This window comes from Vulpes lagopus, chromosome 11 (genome assembly GCF_018345385.1).
Source record: "Vulpes lagopus strain Blue_001 chromosome 11, ASM1834538v1, whole genome shotgun sequence".
NCBI lineage: Eukaryota > Metazoa > Chordata > Mammalia > Carnivora > Canidae > Vulpes > Vulpes lagopus.
In genome coordinates, this window is record NC_054834.1 from 20,439,098 (window position 1) to 20,454,288 (window position 15,191).

At 37.5% G+C, this 15,191-nt stretch overlaps 1 protein-coding gene across 4 annotated transcripts in view; it reads right to left on the reverse strand.

Annotated features, from left to right (window-relative positions):
* Window positions 1-15,191, reverse strand: part of SEMA3C (semaphorin 3C) — a 215,019-nt gene that overhangs the window by 13,899 nt on the left and 185,929 nt on the right. For all 4 annotated transcript variants that reach the window (XM_041773665.1, XM_041773667.1, XM_041773664.1 and 1 more), the window contains exons 13-15: window positions 9,895-9,983; window positions 6,088-6,129; window positions 2,732-2,889 (exon numbers count right to left, since the gene is read on the reverse strand). In XM_041773665.1, the coding sequence (XP_041629599.1) occupies window positions 2,732-2,889; window positions 6,088-6,129; window positions 9,895-9,983 (289 nt within the window). The remainder of the gene's footprint in view (window positions 1-2,731; window positions 2,890-6,087; window positions 6,130-9,894; window positions 9,984-15,191) is intronic.

Genomic DNA, 15,191 nt, shown 5'->3' on the forward strand with positions numbered 1-15,191 from the left:
CCACGTTATAGAAGAGGCTGGTAAGCCTAAAGGACCGTGGTAGTGTTCACTCTGTGATGTTCATATCACTTTTTTTCTTAGAAAGTGTGGTGCTTTGGCTGCATTTAGCATTAAATCTGTTTAACAGATAGAATATTGCATTCTGGGTGTTAGATATGCCAACTTTTAGAACTCTTTCCCAAGAAAAATGTGTTGCCTTACGAGCAGTTATGGTAATAATTTGTAAATATCACTGCTGTTGTAATTAGGAGCGTAACACAAGTATGGTTAAAAGTTGCCAGCAATGGCTACAAAAATCATTTAGTTGAGATTACACTTGGAATTTGCTTTCCTCATCCTTTGCGTCCAGGTTCAGATCTCCAGTGCAAGCAAAAGATCTCAGGGTAACGAGGTCCATAAATTTTATGTGAAAATCAAAAGAGCCTCTATCTAGACTTCCTACCTAGATCTTAAAATGACAAAGAAGGTCATGAATCTTTGAACACAGATACTAAAAAATACTGTTTTAAAGAATGTGAGTTCTCTTCACATTTCATGTCTTTAAAAACAAAAAGACTTTCGAGTTATCCAGCCCAGGCTGCACCTGTGTGCCCCAAATTCACATTTCTGTTTACTCAACCTCCCCACTTGAATGTCTACCTCACGGGCACTGTTGGCATCATCTGTCCCTCCACGTACCTGCTCCTCGCACAGTCTTACCTTTCTCAGGAAGTCACATCTGCATGTGCTCGGTTCTGAGAACTTGGCTCACGCCTGAGTCCGCTATTTCTCTAACATCCTACACGTAATTCACCAGCACATTCTAGTCCGGAATCAGACCACTCACGTTGCCACCTCCCCCTCTGCCTTCCTGTGCGAGCCGCCCTATCTCACCTGGAACGTGCAGTGCCCTCACTGCCTTGCGACAACTCTCCCCTCTCTCCTCAGCCACTTCCTACCCCAGGGCTGCCATCTAGGCCAAACCAAACCAGATGGGCTTCTCAAAACCAAAGTCAAATAATATCACTCATGTGCTCAAAGGCCCTCAGTAGTTTTCCATTTCACTCTAAATAAAAGCCTTCAGGGATGCCTGGGTGGCTCAGGGGTTGAGCATCGGTCTTTGGCCCAGGGTGTGATCCTGGGTTTCCGGGATCGAGTCCCGCATCAGGCTCCCTGTGAGGAGCCTGCTTCTCTCTCTGCCTCTGTCTCTGCCTCTCCCTCTGTCTCTCATGAATAAGTAAATAAAATCTTTAAAAAAAAAAAAGCCTTCAATGACTTACTAAGTCCTAAATCAACTGTCATTCTGGCCTCATTTCTTCCTCCCCTTCTTTTTTCTCATTCCATGACAGCTCCAATAGTCTTGGTGATGTTTCTTGAACAATCTTGACACACTCCACACTCCAGCCTTAAGGACTGCTGGTTCTTTTCTCTGGGATGTTATTCTCCAGATAATGCCTTGGTGCCATTCCTCATCACGCTCAAGTCCTTGTTCAAATATCACACCCTCAGAAGGACCTCCCCTGGCCAACCCATTTACCATTGCCATTCCCTGCTTGCCAGCATCCCCTATCTCCCTTTCTTTACCCTTTTTAAAATTCATAGATTTTATCATTATTTCATATACTAGGTTTCCTTATTTATTTTCTGTCTTTTCTCTCTAGAATTTATTATCCCTCGGGGTAGGAATTTTTGACTTTTTTGTGGATATTTTTCATGTTATATGCCTAGCTCTATCTAGAACATTGCCTGGCAAATAATTGTCCCATGATAAAAAACTGTTGAACTTATAGATAAAAGTACCAGAACAGTCTTGACATGCAAAAGTGCTACGGTTGCTTTAATCTGTCAAGGTCCTTAAAGGCCAATATCTCTAACAGAGCATAAAGAAGCTATAAACACCATCACCCTCATGATTTTATTTGAAAATCAGTAGTGTTTCTGGCTGGTCCTATTTGCCTTCTCCTGTGGATTCTAATTTTGTTAGGTTTTGGCCCTGCCAGCCGTCATGACTGTAGATGGCTGAGTCTGGCTGTGATCCTGGCTGCCCCTAAAGTCTGCATTTCCTTTGTTCTATAATCTGTGTCACTACTGGTGGTCCCTTCCAATTGGTGGAAGTTGGTTCAGAGTTTCTCATCTAAGTCTTTGCTTGAATAAAGGGCACTCAGCCTCAGGCTGCCTTACTCTCTCAATCTGACCAGCAAATATGCCCTCACCATTTTAACAAGCAAGAGCATGTCATCGAGGTTCTGAAAGCAATTCAGCCTACCTATTTTGGAGCAATGTTCCAGTTGCCTGAACTAGACAAACACCTGAATATAGGAGAATTAAACGGCGCAGGGAAACCCTAGGAAGGCAGGATTTAATGAGATATAGAAGCATTTAAAAAAAAATCAGGCAATGTGAAGAATGTTAAATGCTGCTTGAAATATTTGATGGGTCACAGGGGGGGAGTTGTGTTGCTAGAGAAGCTTTAAGAGGAGAAACAAATTTTTTGAAAGTACAGTATTCCCACATATCTGTGAGAATCTCAAGTTATAAAGCATAGCCATTTACTTCATTCAATGACTACACATGATGCTAAATAAATCTACTACTTCTAGCACCATTTTTAAAGAGTACTGCAAAAAAAAAAATTAAAAAAAAAATAAAATAAAGAGTACTGCAATAGAATTTTTTTTTCTAATATTGTGGAGCCCTGCTCGATTGTCTGGTGACATCAATTTTGATTTTCAGCTGAATATTTGGTACTCACCGCTTTCCAGTTGGGTAGAACCTAGAGCAAGAATGGCCATCCCAGGCACAGTAAGGGTCCCTTGCCAGGCAGCAGTCAGCACAGGCTGTACCGTAGATGTGGCATCGGTGCAGAGACACTTGGGAAACCCCTTCATTGGAGCTCACATACAACTGTTGCTGTTGGAGGAACGATTATGATTTATTTCAGATGTGGACATTAAAAGAGGACTTTCAGCAGGAACACATTGTAATATATGTCTACACACTCTTAGATTCATTTTAAAATGGACTAAAAACAAGAAGCAAAGTACAGAGGGTATGAAAGCCAAAATAAATAGAATTTCCTAATGTTAATATGCCTATAATATTACCACCTTCCTGTTAAAAAAAAAATATTGGAGCCCTATGTAGAATGGCAATACATTTGAGACAGTGGGATTTATTGTTCTCTCAGATTTGAGCTAATATATTACAGATTTAAATTATGATGTTTGCTTTATTTTCTGAATGCACAAGGCAGCTTTCTTTTTCTTCAAATTTGGCAACCCACCACCTTGTAAATTTGAAAAAGTCAAGTCTTAAATAAAGGGCATTTTTAAGTTTAGAAAAAAAGGCACACTGTTAGTATTAGATAAAATTAAAAAAAACACACATTTTTCACATGCCTTTGAAAGTGACATATTACTCATTAGACTAATTTTTAAATTACTTAGAAGAATATCCGTATTTATATTTAGGCATGTCTTAAACTTTCTGCATGATCAAGTGGTCTTCAGCGTCCTGAGTCATAATAAAGATTTCACTCTCTTTCATTTGTAGAGAATCAAGAACTTATGATACTGCTCCAATTCTCTTATCCATGCTTAGATTGGTTCTCAGGAGTTGAAAGGGTAAGTTTCTAACTGATGCTTATTTTAGAAAGAAGTGATACTGTATAATTCAGGTTAGTGGAGAATCTCTTACCTGGAACTTGAATATATTCACATGTGCACACACATACACAGAGACATCTATACATATTCACCTATATACAACTTAAAATTCAAATGAATAGGAGCACCATTGGTCCACCGGATTCTGGAGGCAGACTTCTGGCATTCCCAGCTCAATATGCTGTGTAACTTTTCTGAATCTCAGCTTCCTCTTTGGTGAAACTGGGATAATGTAGTACCTACCCCACTGAGTTGTTTTAAGAACTAAATGTAAGGGCTAACTCCACATTAAATGCTTAGAATAGATTCTGACTCCTAAACACTCAATGAATGTTAAATAATACAGTAGAATAAATTACCAATTAACAAACTATCAGCTTATGCATTGCCAATTCTAATTAATCATTTGAATCACATCTCAGCCTACTGTTTAACAAAAAATATTTTATTCCGATCAATTAATTTTTCAGAAATTGGGCTGAAAATGATTGATCCCCAGTTGAGGCATTCAAACTATCTTAAAAAAAAACCCTGCACATTTTGACAATAATCATTTCTTTAGGAACATTTCTAATAAGTGTTTATTGAGTACATAAATAATATAATGAATGCATCAGCTACATTAAATAGGGAATCTGTTATTTAAGGGAAGAAAACAGGTAATTTCACTCTAGAAATTGCCTTTTATTAATCTAACTATTTTCTGCTGTATGGAATGCAAGACTAAATTAGGGAACAAAAAAGCATAAAATAGAAAATAAAATAATTTGAACACTAGGGAAGATACTAAATTCATGGCATTTAAATATACTTAGAATGCCACTGGCAATTTGTACTTCTTTCTTGCTGCAGGAATAATGTAGCATGCAGTTGTGCAAATGAGTTCCCCAAAACTCAAATAATTACCTACCTTGAATCTAATGATTGAAAGTAACGTATTTAATTACAATATAAGTTGTTGAAGACAGATTTAATATTCAGGTTCTCCTGTGTGTATATGTGTGTTGCATACTGCAATTTAATGGAATGGATTATGAGCTCTGAGCATACCAGCTGGATTACAACTTGAATTGTGACATGTATCCCTGTAATCATATACTGGACTACTCGGCCACACAAATGGCTCTGTGTCCATTTTTAATTTTGCTCCGATACTTTCTCTTTTCATTAAACTACTATAAACAAGGAGCTTCCCTGCTGACTTCAAAGACTATTCTGACTTGGGATCAGCTCCCTAGGACATTGGGGGAAATGACGAATGGCTTCTTGTTACTTGGGAAAATGTTTGTTATGCACCATACAAACATTTTTACAGATGAGATCGTTAGCTCCATTGTACCCTATTTATTTTTCTTCATAAAATTGAGTCAAGTGAAAAGAGTACCAGACTGACTGTGGAATACTTCTTCATCTGTAACAGACCAAATAAGGTAAGGAACACTAACGTTATGTCATCAGTTGTGCTAACACTTAAAACCTTTATTCCATATTCCAAGAAAAATAAGTCTTGGGCTCTTTACACAGCAGTTACCAAGGACGTGCTTTATCCTAGGCAATTTATATAAATTAACTCGTTTGTGAGAAAAGCATTACCTTGTAGAAGCAGAATCTTAGGTCAGGGAAATTTAAGGATTTATCCATAATTTATGGACAAGTCAGGATTCAAATGGATGTCCCTCCTGCTCTGAAGCCTACGGCTCCACCCCTTAGGACTTTCTTCCAGAGAGAAGACCGTGGGGGCTGGAGAGGCATATGTGCTGCACAGGTAGAGATTGGGTTTGGGCTTTTCCTTTTTGTGATCCCTGTGTATTTGCACGTGCAGGCACGAATTAGAAGATGAAACATTTCTGATAATCACGGCCAAACATTTCTTCCCTCAAACCCGAATCCTTATAAGGCTTAGATTTGAGACATTCAGATTTTTTTAATGACATGTATAAACTCTAAGAAATAGTACTTCCTTAGAAATAAGCATAAAAGAATGCATTGCACATTTCAAACATGTGAGAGCAACAGGAACTCAGAAGAAGACTGATTAGTCATCCCAAGCCCCTGAGAATGTTGGTGATGCTACAGCAGTAGGCCGAACATTACACCAAATTTTTCATTTAAAAAGATCATTTTTATTTTGGTTGGCTTCACACACTGTAATATTTGAGAATATATGATGTACAAAATGTTGGAAGATCTTGCTGTATATATTTAAATATTCGGCTCTTCTGTTTTTTTTTTTTTTTTTTTTTTTTACAAAATAGACCTATTTTGTCTTCGATTAATAGCTTGTAAATTATGCATCAAAATTAAAGGTGATTTTGTGGTATATGGTAAGTCATATTAATTATTTTTCTAATACAAAAATCAATTTTTCTAAAATTACAAAATACATTTTTAATAATAGCAAAAATTTTAATAGGTAAAGGAAACAAAAATGTGGTTGTCTTACCTTTTTGGATGAAATTTTCATTGTTGTTATAGGAGCATGATTCTGAAAAATAAAAAAAAAACATTGTTAGCTGTTCAAATAATCCTTTAAAAATATTTGCATTAAAAATGTTCTCTTTTCTGTTAAAATTCTGGAAATCGTCATCTCTCTCTATATGCACATTTACTTTCAAGGTTTAGCAATACTTGTCCCTAAAGTACATTTCCTCTGTTGGGAGTAAGGATGGCTTGTCATACAAATATATGCCCATTTGTTTTGTTTTGTTTTGTTTTTTCATTTGTTTTTTAAAGTAGTAATTATAACACATTATCAATACAGTCGTTAGGGAAAAAATGAAAACCTGAGAAATTTGGAAGAACTGAAAAAAATGTATCTCGGTATATGGAATCCAATGAATAAAACTTAGGCTTGGCTGGGGGTAAGATGCTGTGGAACGTACCCCAGGTTATGCCTCCACAACACAAGCACTATGCATAAGATGCTACCGTGAACCTGCCAAATGTTGCTTTGGAAAGATGTATTAGCCTGAATCACACTTATTAATTCTCCTGCTGCAAACAAAGAAATACTGTTAGAAAATGTCCTCTTTGATAAATGTGAATTAGTGAAAGCATCTATGAATTTTCTGAAATAGTGATCGTTTTTGAAAGTCACTCTATTCATAAACTTTACTTCTTAAATATTATTAGTTCCTTTTAAAAATCAGACTTGTGATAACCTGATCAAAACCTGGGAAGTTTTATTCGAATAACTCAAGTGAGAGCAAGCTCTCAAAATTAACTCTACCTACAATCATTTCATGTTCTGCAAGTGTGTGTTCTTACACACATTTAAAAGAGAAAATACTGATATTATCTAAACACTCACTTGCAACAGGTTTTGATCACTGCTTAGAAATACACACACACACACACGAAAAAATAAAAAGTATTGCAATTTATATCCACCTGGGCTATTACTGATAGCTGTACCTCCAATTCAAGTAAAGGTGGAGGAAGCTAGAAGTCTTTTCAGGTAACATTCTGAATTTCTTTTAATCCAGAGGATTAAAAGAAGAGATTATGGCTCTGCACTCTATAAAAACAAAGTGTCTGGTTTTGAAAAGTGACCTTGTGATTTCCGCAATATATCAGTGTGACACTTCCCTAAGGAATCTGTTTCCATTCAAATGCATTATTTCCTCAGGTGCTAATCACAGTGTATCATACACACCCAGTTATTTTTATCTCACTTCAGAAAATATGACATAAACACCATGTTGAAGACAGTAAGTGATTATTTGGCAACTGTGTCTCTCAGTTCAGCCGTATCAATCACTGGCACACGTGTCCTCAAGAAAGCCTCAACTTTTTTAGCCTCTCTCTTGGGCTGATGTCCCTTACGAGCATTTGGACTGACTGTTTTTCCACAGAGAGTTTATTCTTCTTGATGATAACACTAGCATAACTCAAGTAACAGACCATAAGTAGTTAGCACATGATCAGAGTGACTCACATTTCTTTAAGAGTTTTCCATAACTTACATGTTTGGGTTTGTGTCAAACTCACTTAATGTTTTCTGATTATCAAAAAATGACATTTCAGCTTTAAAAATGAAGTTGTGCAATATGGCATTTTTGCTCTCTTCAAGCGAACTCCAGAATAAGGTACTTTATGTTATTTTGGCCAGCCAAGTTGTCTGTATTGAATTGAATGAGGAAAAACTATTTTGTATATAATGCAACTTCAGTTAATCTAGTGAAACCATCAATTCCTTGATAAAGGAAGGCATAGAAAAAGCATTTGAATGTACATAATTAACATCTTATGAGCACAATATTAACACACTAATCACAAAGAACCTTATGCCAAAGTGAGTCTAGCATTAAAAATTGCAAATGTAATAACATACTGGAAAAATTTTCCAGAGTCCCTCAGATTTCATTTGGTTACATTTAAAAAATATTTCTTTACATTTAAAATGTATTCGCATAATCTGAAAAAAATGCATCTTGATCACTTATATGCTTATAAATTCAATAATTTTGGTGACTGTGGGAACATGTGGGACCTAAGCAAAGCAACTTACTGAACAAGCAATAGTCTGCTCCTGGGAGTCCTCAAGTTCTAATTTTACTCAGATAAAGGCTGACTCTGGTCTTTTGATGTCCCTGGGTCATTTTGTTTGTTTGTTTTGTTTTGTTGTTGTTTTTAGTTTTTATTTCATAATCAGAAACTTAACTCTGCAATCTAGCTAGACTTGGAAAGGAATAAGGAAAATACAGAACCCACAGAACTACAGCCAAAGCACCAAGACTACAGGATCTTTCGAGCAGACTGGGGTAAAGGGGTGCTCCCCTGAGCTACAGAAGGAAGAGCCTAGTAGTTAAGAAAAAACAGGAGTCAAATTTAGTAGATTTGCCCACAGTCGGCAATGGTGATCTTCTTGTTGGTCTTGCCGTTCTTGGACCCAAAGTGGTCCATGGCTTCCCTCATATTCCTGCCCTCTCTCACCTTGCCAAAGACCACAGGCCTGTCATGCAACCGCTGAGTCTTGTCTGTGCAGATGAAAAACTGGAAACCGTTTGTGTTGGGCCTAGTATTTGCCACAGACAAGGTGCCAGGACCCATGTGCTTCAGATGAAATTCTCATCATCAAACTTTTCCCCATAGATGGACTTGCTGCCAGTGCCATCATGGTGTGTGAAGCCACCCACGCTGGCACATAAATCCTGGAATAATCCTGAAAAAGCAGCCATCTTTATAACCAAATCCTTTCTCCCCAGGGCTCAGAGCACTCAAGTTCTCTGCTGCTTTTGGAACTTTGCAAACAGCTTGAAGAAGATGCAGCCCAAGGGCTCAGGGTTCATGGTGACGTCAAAAAACCCAGTGCTTTTGACCAAGGGCCTCTGCGTCTGCCCTTGGGCCATTTCTTCTTAATTGATTTAGTTGGAAATAGTCTGCAATAGGATTGATTCCATGCCAAAGTATGTTTGCAACCCTAGTGGCTCCTCTGGCTGTGTTTTATCCATCTTTCCAAATGTTTATCAGAGAAATCACTTGAACTACAATGGCTTACATCTTAAGGAGAGAAGGGTGTGCATGACACCACAGATCTGCTTCCCCCCCTCCCCCCCGGGTTACAGACACATGAGGAATAGGCACTCGGCACTGAGCAGGTGACGCCTTACAGGACTGAACTGCCCTGTGTGCCTTTTTGTTGGTGTTGTGCATTGTTTTGCTTTCTTCTTCTTTTTGTTAAGCCCAAATTTAAGAACAAAGGGAAGAACAAGGAAATCTGAAGCTCAGCAGAACATGAAATTTTGAGTGGTAAAAACAACATTTGTTTTATGTAACTTGAGTGACATTTGAGTTGAAAGCAATAAAACAAGAAAAAACAAAGCAGTTTTTCTTAAAATTCTTGCACAAAAAAAATATGAGAAAGTTTATCTAACAATCAATAATGTAAAGCATTTGGGCTTCAGTGGCTTGTGAAGCAAATGATAAAAGCCCTTCGCCGGCAAATCTTTTAGACCTTGACCATAAGAACTCATTTATAAAAATAATGATGACCAAAATTCTTCGAGTTGTGATAATAGCTGAAAAAGACGAATCTTTTAATGTTAAGATAACTTGAAATGTTAAAAAAGGAAAACTTCAGAAATTATTTGTTCTGTATTTCTCATTTTTTCTGGTGTTTCCTACCCTTAAAAACTTAGGATATTTATTTGATCTTTTATCAAATATGTTTTTCCTCCCAAGTGGCCTTAAGATTAAAGATTTCCATCCATCATGCACATTCTAAGATTAACAGAAGAGATGTTCAAACCTTAAAGACTTCTAACTCCTCCAGAATGAGCTCACCCCTGGCAGAGCTGTTAGCAGGAAGGACAACCACCTTTTGCACAGTGCCTCGATCTAAACCAAAAGAAAAAAAACAAAAAACAAAAAACAATAAGATGCAGGAAAGAAAGACATTTAAACATATGACCACTGACTTAGCATTTAGAATACTACTTACGTACTATTTAGTCATTAAAAAGAGACTATATATTTAGCTATATTCCAAATCTCATATGTTTAAATTGAGATTATATATAATTCAAAATGAACTAGCAGGAACATCTTATATTTTGTAATTATTTGGTATAGTCATAACTATGAGAGAAGAAGGAGAAGGAGAAGAAGAGTATGTCCAAGTGTCTTTTTTTAAAAGATTTTATTTATTTATTCATAAGAGACAGAGAGAGAGGCAGAGACACAGGCAGAGGGAGAAGCAGGCTCCACGCAGTGAGCCTGATGTGGGACTCAATCTCAGGACTCTAGGGTCATGCCCTGGGCCAAAGGCAGATGCTCAGCTACTGAGCCAACCGGGTGCCCTTGTCCAATTGCCTTATAAAGTCATAGGTTCTGTTTCTGAACTATGTGTGTATCCTTCAAATATAAATACATAATTTTAAGTTTGGCCCTTAAGAATATTACTTAAATCTCCAAACCAACATTATAAAGTGACAGTCTCATGTTTTGGTTAACCTTGGCACATGATGATTTGATTATCTGAGAAAAAAATATTATTACAAATGAATTTTTATGGTAATTGTATTACAAACACTAGAATTAGAAACTTAGATTCGATCTGTAGCTGTGAGAGATTTCAAAGTAAAATGTTTTACCCACAATTTGAAATAATTTTCAAAGTAGAAATATAACTGTGGTCTCAGATCAATTGTGGACACCTATTCACAGAATAATTACACTGTTTTTACATCTATACACACTCACTTGGGAAACTTTTTTTGGATATTCTTAAAATTCAGGGAAAAATATGAAATTAGATGGTCCAAATAAACAAGCAAACACAAAAATTTACTTATAGTTCCAATTAGATTACCAACAACAGAGATGCCCAATAAATGAAATACAAGCAGAAAATATAATTTATGCCAGTATTTTTAATTAAGATAGTTTTACATGTCACATGAACATCTATCTTCTAGGCATGTAATTTTGCCACTCTACCAACCACCTACATTTTAGGCTTAAAGGAAACTAGTTGAGAATTGATGATGTGGGGTTAAAGTAAATGTGTAAATTATTTGATAAAGTAAAAATATATTTCCTCACCAAAATATGTTTCTATCATAATAATTAACAAGCTCTATCATAAATATCAAGTCATTACTTTTAAGTATGAGCATGTAACTATGAGTATATAATTTGGAAAGATGCATTATCATCAACAGATACTGGACCATGGTTAAATTCCATTAAGAAATGTCAATAAGAGTTCATTTGAGAGATGCCTGGGTGGCTTAGTGGATTAAGCAACAGACTCTTGATTTCTGCTTGGGTCTTGATCTCAGGGTTGTGAGAATGAGACCCATGTTGGGCTCTATGCTGAACATGGATTCGGCTTGGGATTCTCTGATTTCTCTCTGCCCCTACCCGCCCCCCTTCTTAATTCCTCTCTAAAATGAAAAAAAGGAGAAAGAAAGAAAGAAAGAAAGAAAGAAAGAAGAAAGAAAGAAAGCAAGCCTATTTCACGTTTACATTTTGTAAATGTATGAGCCTAACTGAAACATTCAAAATAATTCTTACTTATTTTCAAAGTAACCTCTACATCTAACATGGGGCTTGAATTTACGACCCCGAGATTAAGAGTCAGATGTGTTACTGACTGACTAAGCCAGCCAGGTGTCCCTCAAAATAATTCCTAATAAAAAATAAACTCTACTTTAAAATGTCACCAACTAAAAACTTAAAACCTACTAAATAATAATAAACAGAAGAACAAGACTTAGATTTTTTGCCAGAACAATTCCTAAACCCTATGAGGATAAAAAGTGTGCGTATCTGATATTAGAAGTTTCAAACTATGCTCTGTAACTTAAAATGCATTTCTTATCCCATATTCAAAAGTAAATAACAATCTCAAAGCATTGAAAGCACTAGGTATAATTAAAACACTTTGAAATGTCTCTTTTTTACTGATCAGCTTCCTTAGGATCAGCCCAGGTAACAATTTGTACTATTTTTCTTGTAAGATAAGTAACGCATGTATAAATTTGAAAGAGAAAAAAAACATTTGGGGATGTTGTGCAAGACACGTCACAATTAAAATGGATGAATGTGGTTGCAGGTGTTCCCTAATTTCTATTAGCAATTCATCACCAAGAACCTTGGAAACGTCTAAGGAAATAAAATACATGAAAAGCCTTACACTGAAAGCTTTGAAATTATGACAGCGAGGGCAAGATGTGTGTCTTATTGTGTGTGCGCTGTGTGTGTGCATGCCCGTGTGCATGTGTGTGTGAAGAACGAGGGCATAAAACCATCTTTGTCTTAGGTCATGTTATCATAAACATTATATTCTTTTCATTTCTTTTAAGAGGTCACAACAGAGTTTTATGGTTCCCTGCTGCAGTTTGTAAGGATCACTGGCACTCTCTGTGACAGCAGTGACCTGTGTCTTGAGCAGAGAATGAACAGAAACTGTGTATGATCAGTTCAAATAAAACTGCAAGAAAGGAAATCTTGACTACAGGGATTCCCAAAGATAAAGCTATCAGCTCTGGAAAAAAAAAAAAAGTATTCTCAAATTAGACAACAGGCTTCTGTTTTTAACCTAATGTTTTAACTTAACTATGGGAGCAGTATTTCACACAAATCATCATTTCTTTTAAAAGAAGCAACAACAAACATACTTTATTCATGCCATTTATGAAATATTACCCCCAAAAACAGCTATAAAAATGGACTAATAAAAAGATAATGCATTACTAGATTTTGACTCATTGCAGAAAAAGCAAGAACACTCCTTTTATTTATTGCTTGTCTTTCTATTCAGTTATTTTGTTTTGTTTTGTTTTGTTTTGTTTTGTTTTGTTTTGCTGGTAATGATGACTGGATTCCCCTTTCTTTTAAGACCATCAAGGATAAAAATATATTTTTCTACCTAGTAAAACTGGATGTCAACTTATCTGAAACTCTTGCAAAAATATGTTACTTTCAGTATTGGTGACACTTCTACTTGAAAATCAAGTTTAAATAAAACCATAGACATGCAAAATCCCCAAACTGGAGCACGTAACTGTTGAATGCCTAGCATGTGCCTGGTTCTACGATAAAAATGTGTCATTGAATTCTGACTTTCGGGGGGCGGGGCAAGCAGGTGGGGGGGCAGGGAGACAAGGGCCTGGCCACATGCACCTGCTGCGGCCCAACCAGCTCGGAGGCGGGGAAAATAAAAAAAAAATAGGGAAGGGGTGTCCCGGGAGGAGCAGGGCTATGGGGCGGAGCCGGGGGACGGAAGAGCCCCAGCCCGAGGCCCAGACAGCCGGGGCCGCGCTCAGCTGGGAGCCCGGCAGGATGCGGAGGGGGGCGGCGCCCCAGGTCCTGGGGTCACCAAGGGGGACAGGGGCCTCATGGGTCCACAGCTCCCCCTGAGCCTGGCACACCAGGCTGGGTGGGAGGCAGAGCATCTCCCCAGGTGCACACACCTGAGAGTCAGTACAGCCCCCCTTCCCCCCCCCCCCCCCGCCAAGACCCCCTAGAAAGACAGGGGAAGAGCCAGATGTGGACCCAGAAGTGCTGGAAAGCTCCAGGGGAAGGCGAGGGATTTACAGTTTATAGAACCAGAGGGTCCCCCCTCTTTTTTTTTCCTTTTTTCAGTACAACTCACTTTTCTATCAGACTGTAAATTTCCAATTTTTTTTTCTCTTTTCCCACCTTAACTAGAATATTTTACCAGCTCTTCATTTTTAATATTCTTCCTTTTTGACTTTCATATTTCTACAACTACAGGTCTTAGATATATTTTCCACATCTGGATTCCCTTCAACATACTCAATTTTGGGAGATATACGAGATATGTTTTTTTTGTTGTTGTTGTTTTGTGTTTTCTGTTTTCTCTGTCTCGTTTGTTCTTCAATGACGAAGTTAGTACCTTCTAAAACACAACCAGCACACACCTGGAACCCAGGGGAACACTGTTCTGGGTCACTATGAGAGATTATATTGTCTCTCCCTTCCCATTCTAAAAGGCCAAGAATCCCAAAGAAGAAGAGAAAAAAGAAAAAAAGAAAAAAAAGGAGAAAAAAAAAAGGCTCAGGGTTTCAGACTGGATAAACAGCAAGACCCATCTATATGCTGTCTAAAAGAGACTCATTTTAGACCTAAGGACACCACCAGCCTGAAAATGAAAGGCTGGAGAACCATTTACCATTCAAATGGTCCTCAAAAGAAAGCTGGGGTAGCAATCCTCATATCAGGTAAATTAAAGTTTATCCCAAAGACTGTAGTAAGAGATGAAGAGGGATACTATATCATACTTAAAGGATCTGTCCAACAAAAGGACCTAACAATCATGAATATTTATGCCCCTAATGTGGGAGCTGCCAGGTATATCAATCAATTAATAACCAAAGTAAAGACATACTTGGATAATAATACACTAATACTGGGAGACTTCAACATGGCACTTTCTGCAAATGACAGATATTCTAAGCACAATATCCCCAAAGAAACAAGAGCTTTAAATGGTACACTGGACTAGATGGATTTCACGGGTATTTACAGAACTTTGCATCCAAACACAATTGAATACACATTCTTCTCAAGTGCACATGGAACTTTCTCCAGAATAGACCACATACTGGGTCACAAATTAGGTCTCAACCAATACCAAAAGATTGGGATTGTTCCCTGCATATTTTGAGACCACAATGCTTTGAAACTAGAACTCAGTCACAAGAAGACATTTGGAAGAAACTCAAACATGTGGGGGTTAAAGAGCATCCTGATAAAAAAATGAATGGGTCAACCAGCAAATTAGAGAAGAATTAAAAAGATTCATGGAAACTAATGAGAATGAAGATACAACCATTTGAAATCTTTGGGATACAGCAAAAGCAGTCCTAAGAGGGAAATACATCAAAATACAAGCCTCCCTCATAAAATTGGAAAAACTTCAAATACACAAGCTAACCTCCCACCTAAAGGAATTGGACAAAGAACAGCAAGTAAAACCTATACCAATGGGCAGCCCGGGTGGCTCAGTGGTTTAGCACTGCCTTCAGCCCAGGGCGTGATCCCAGAGTCTGGAATCGAGTCCCACTTCGGGCTCCC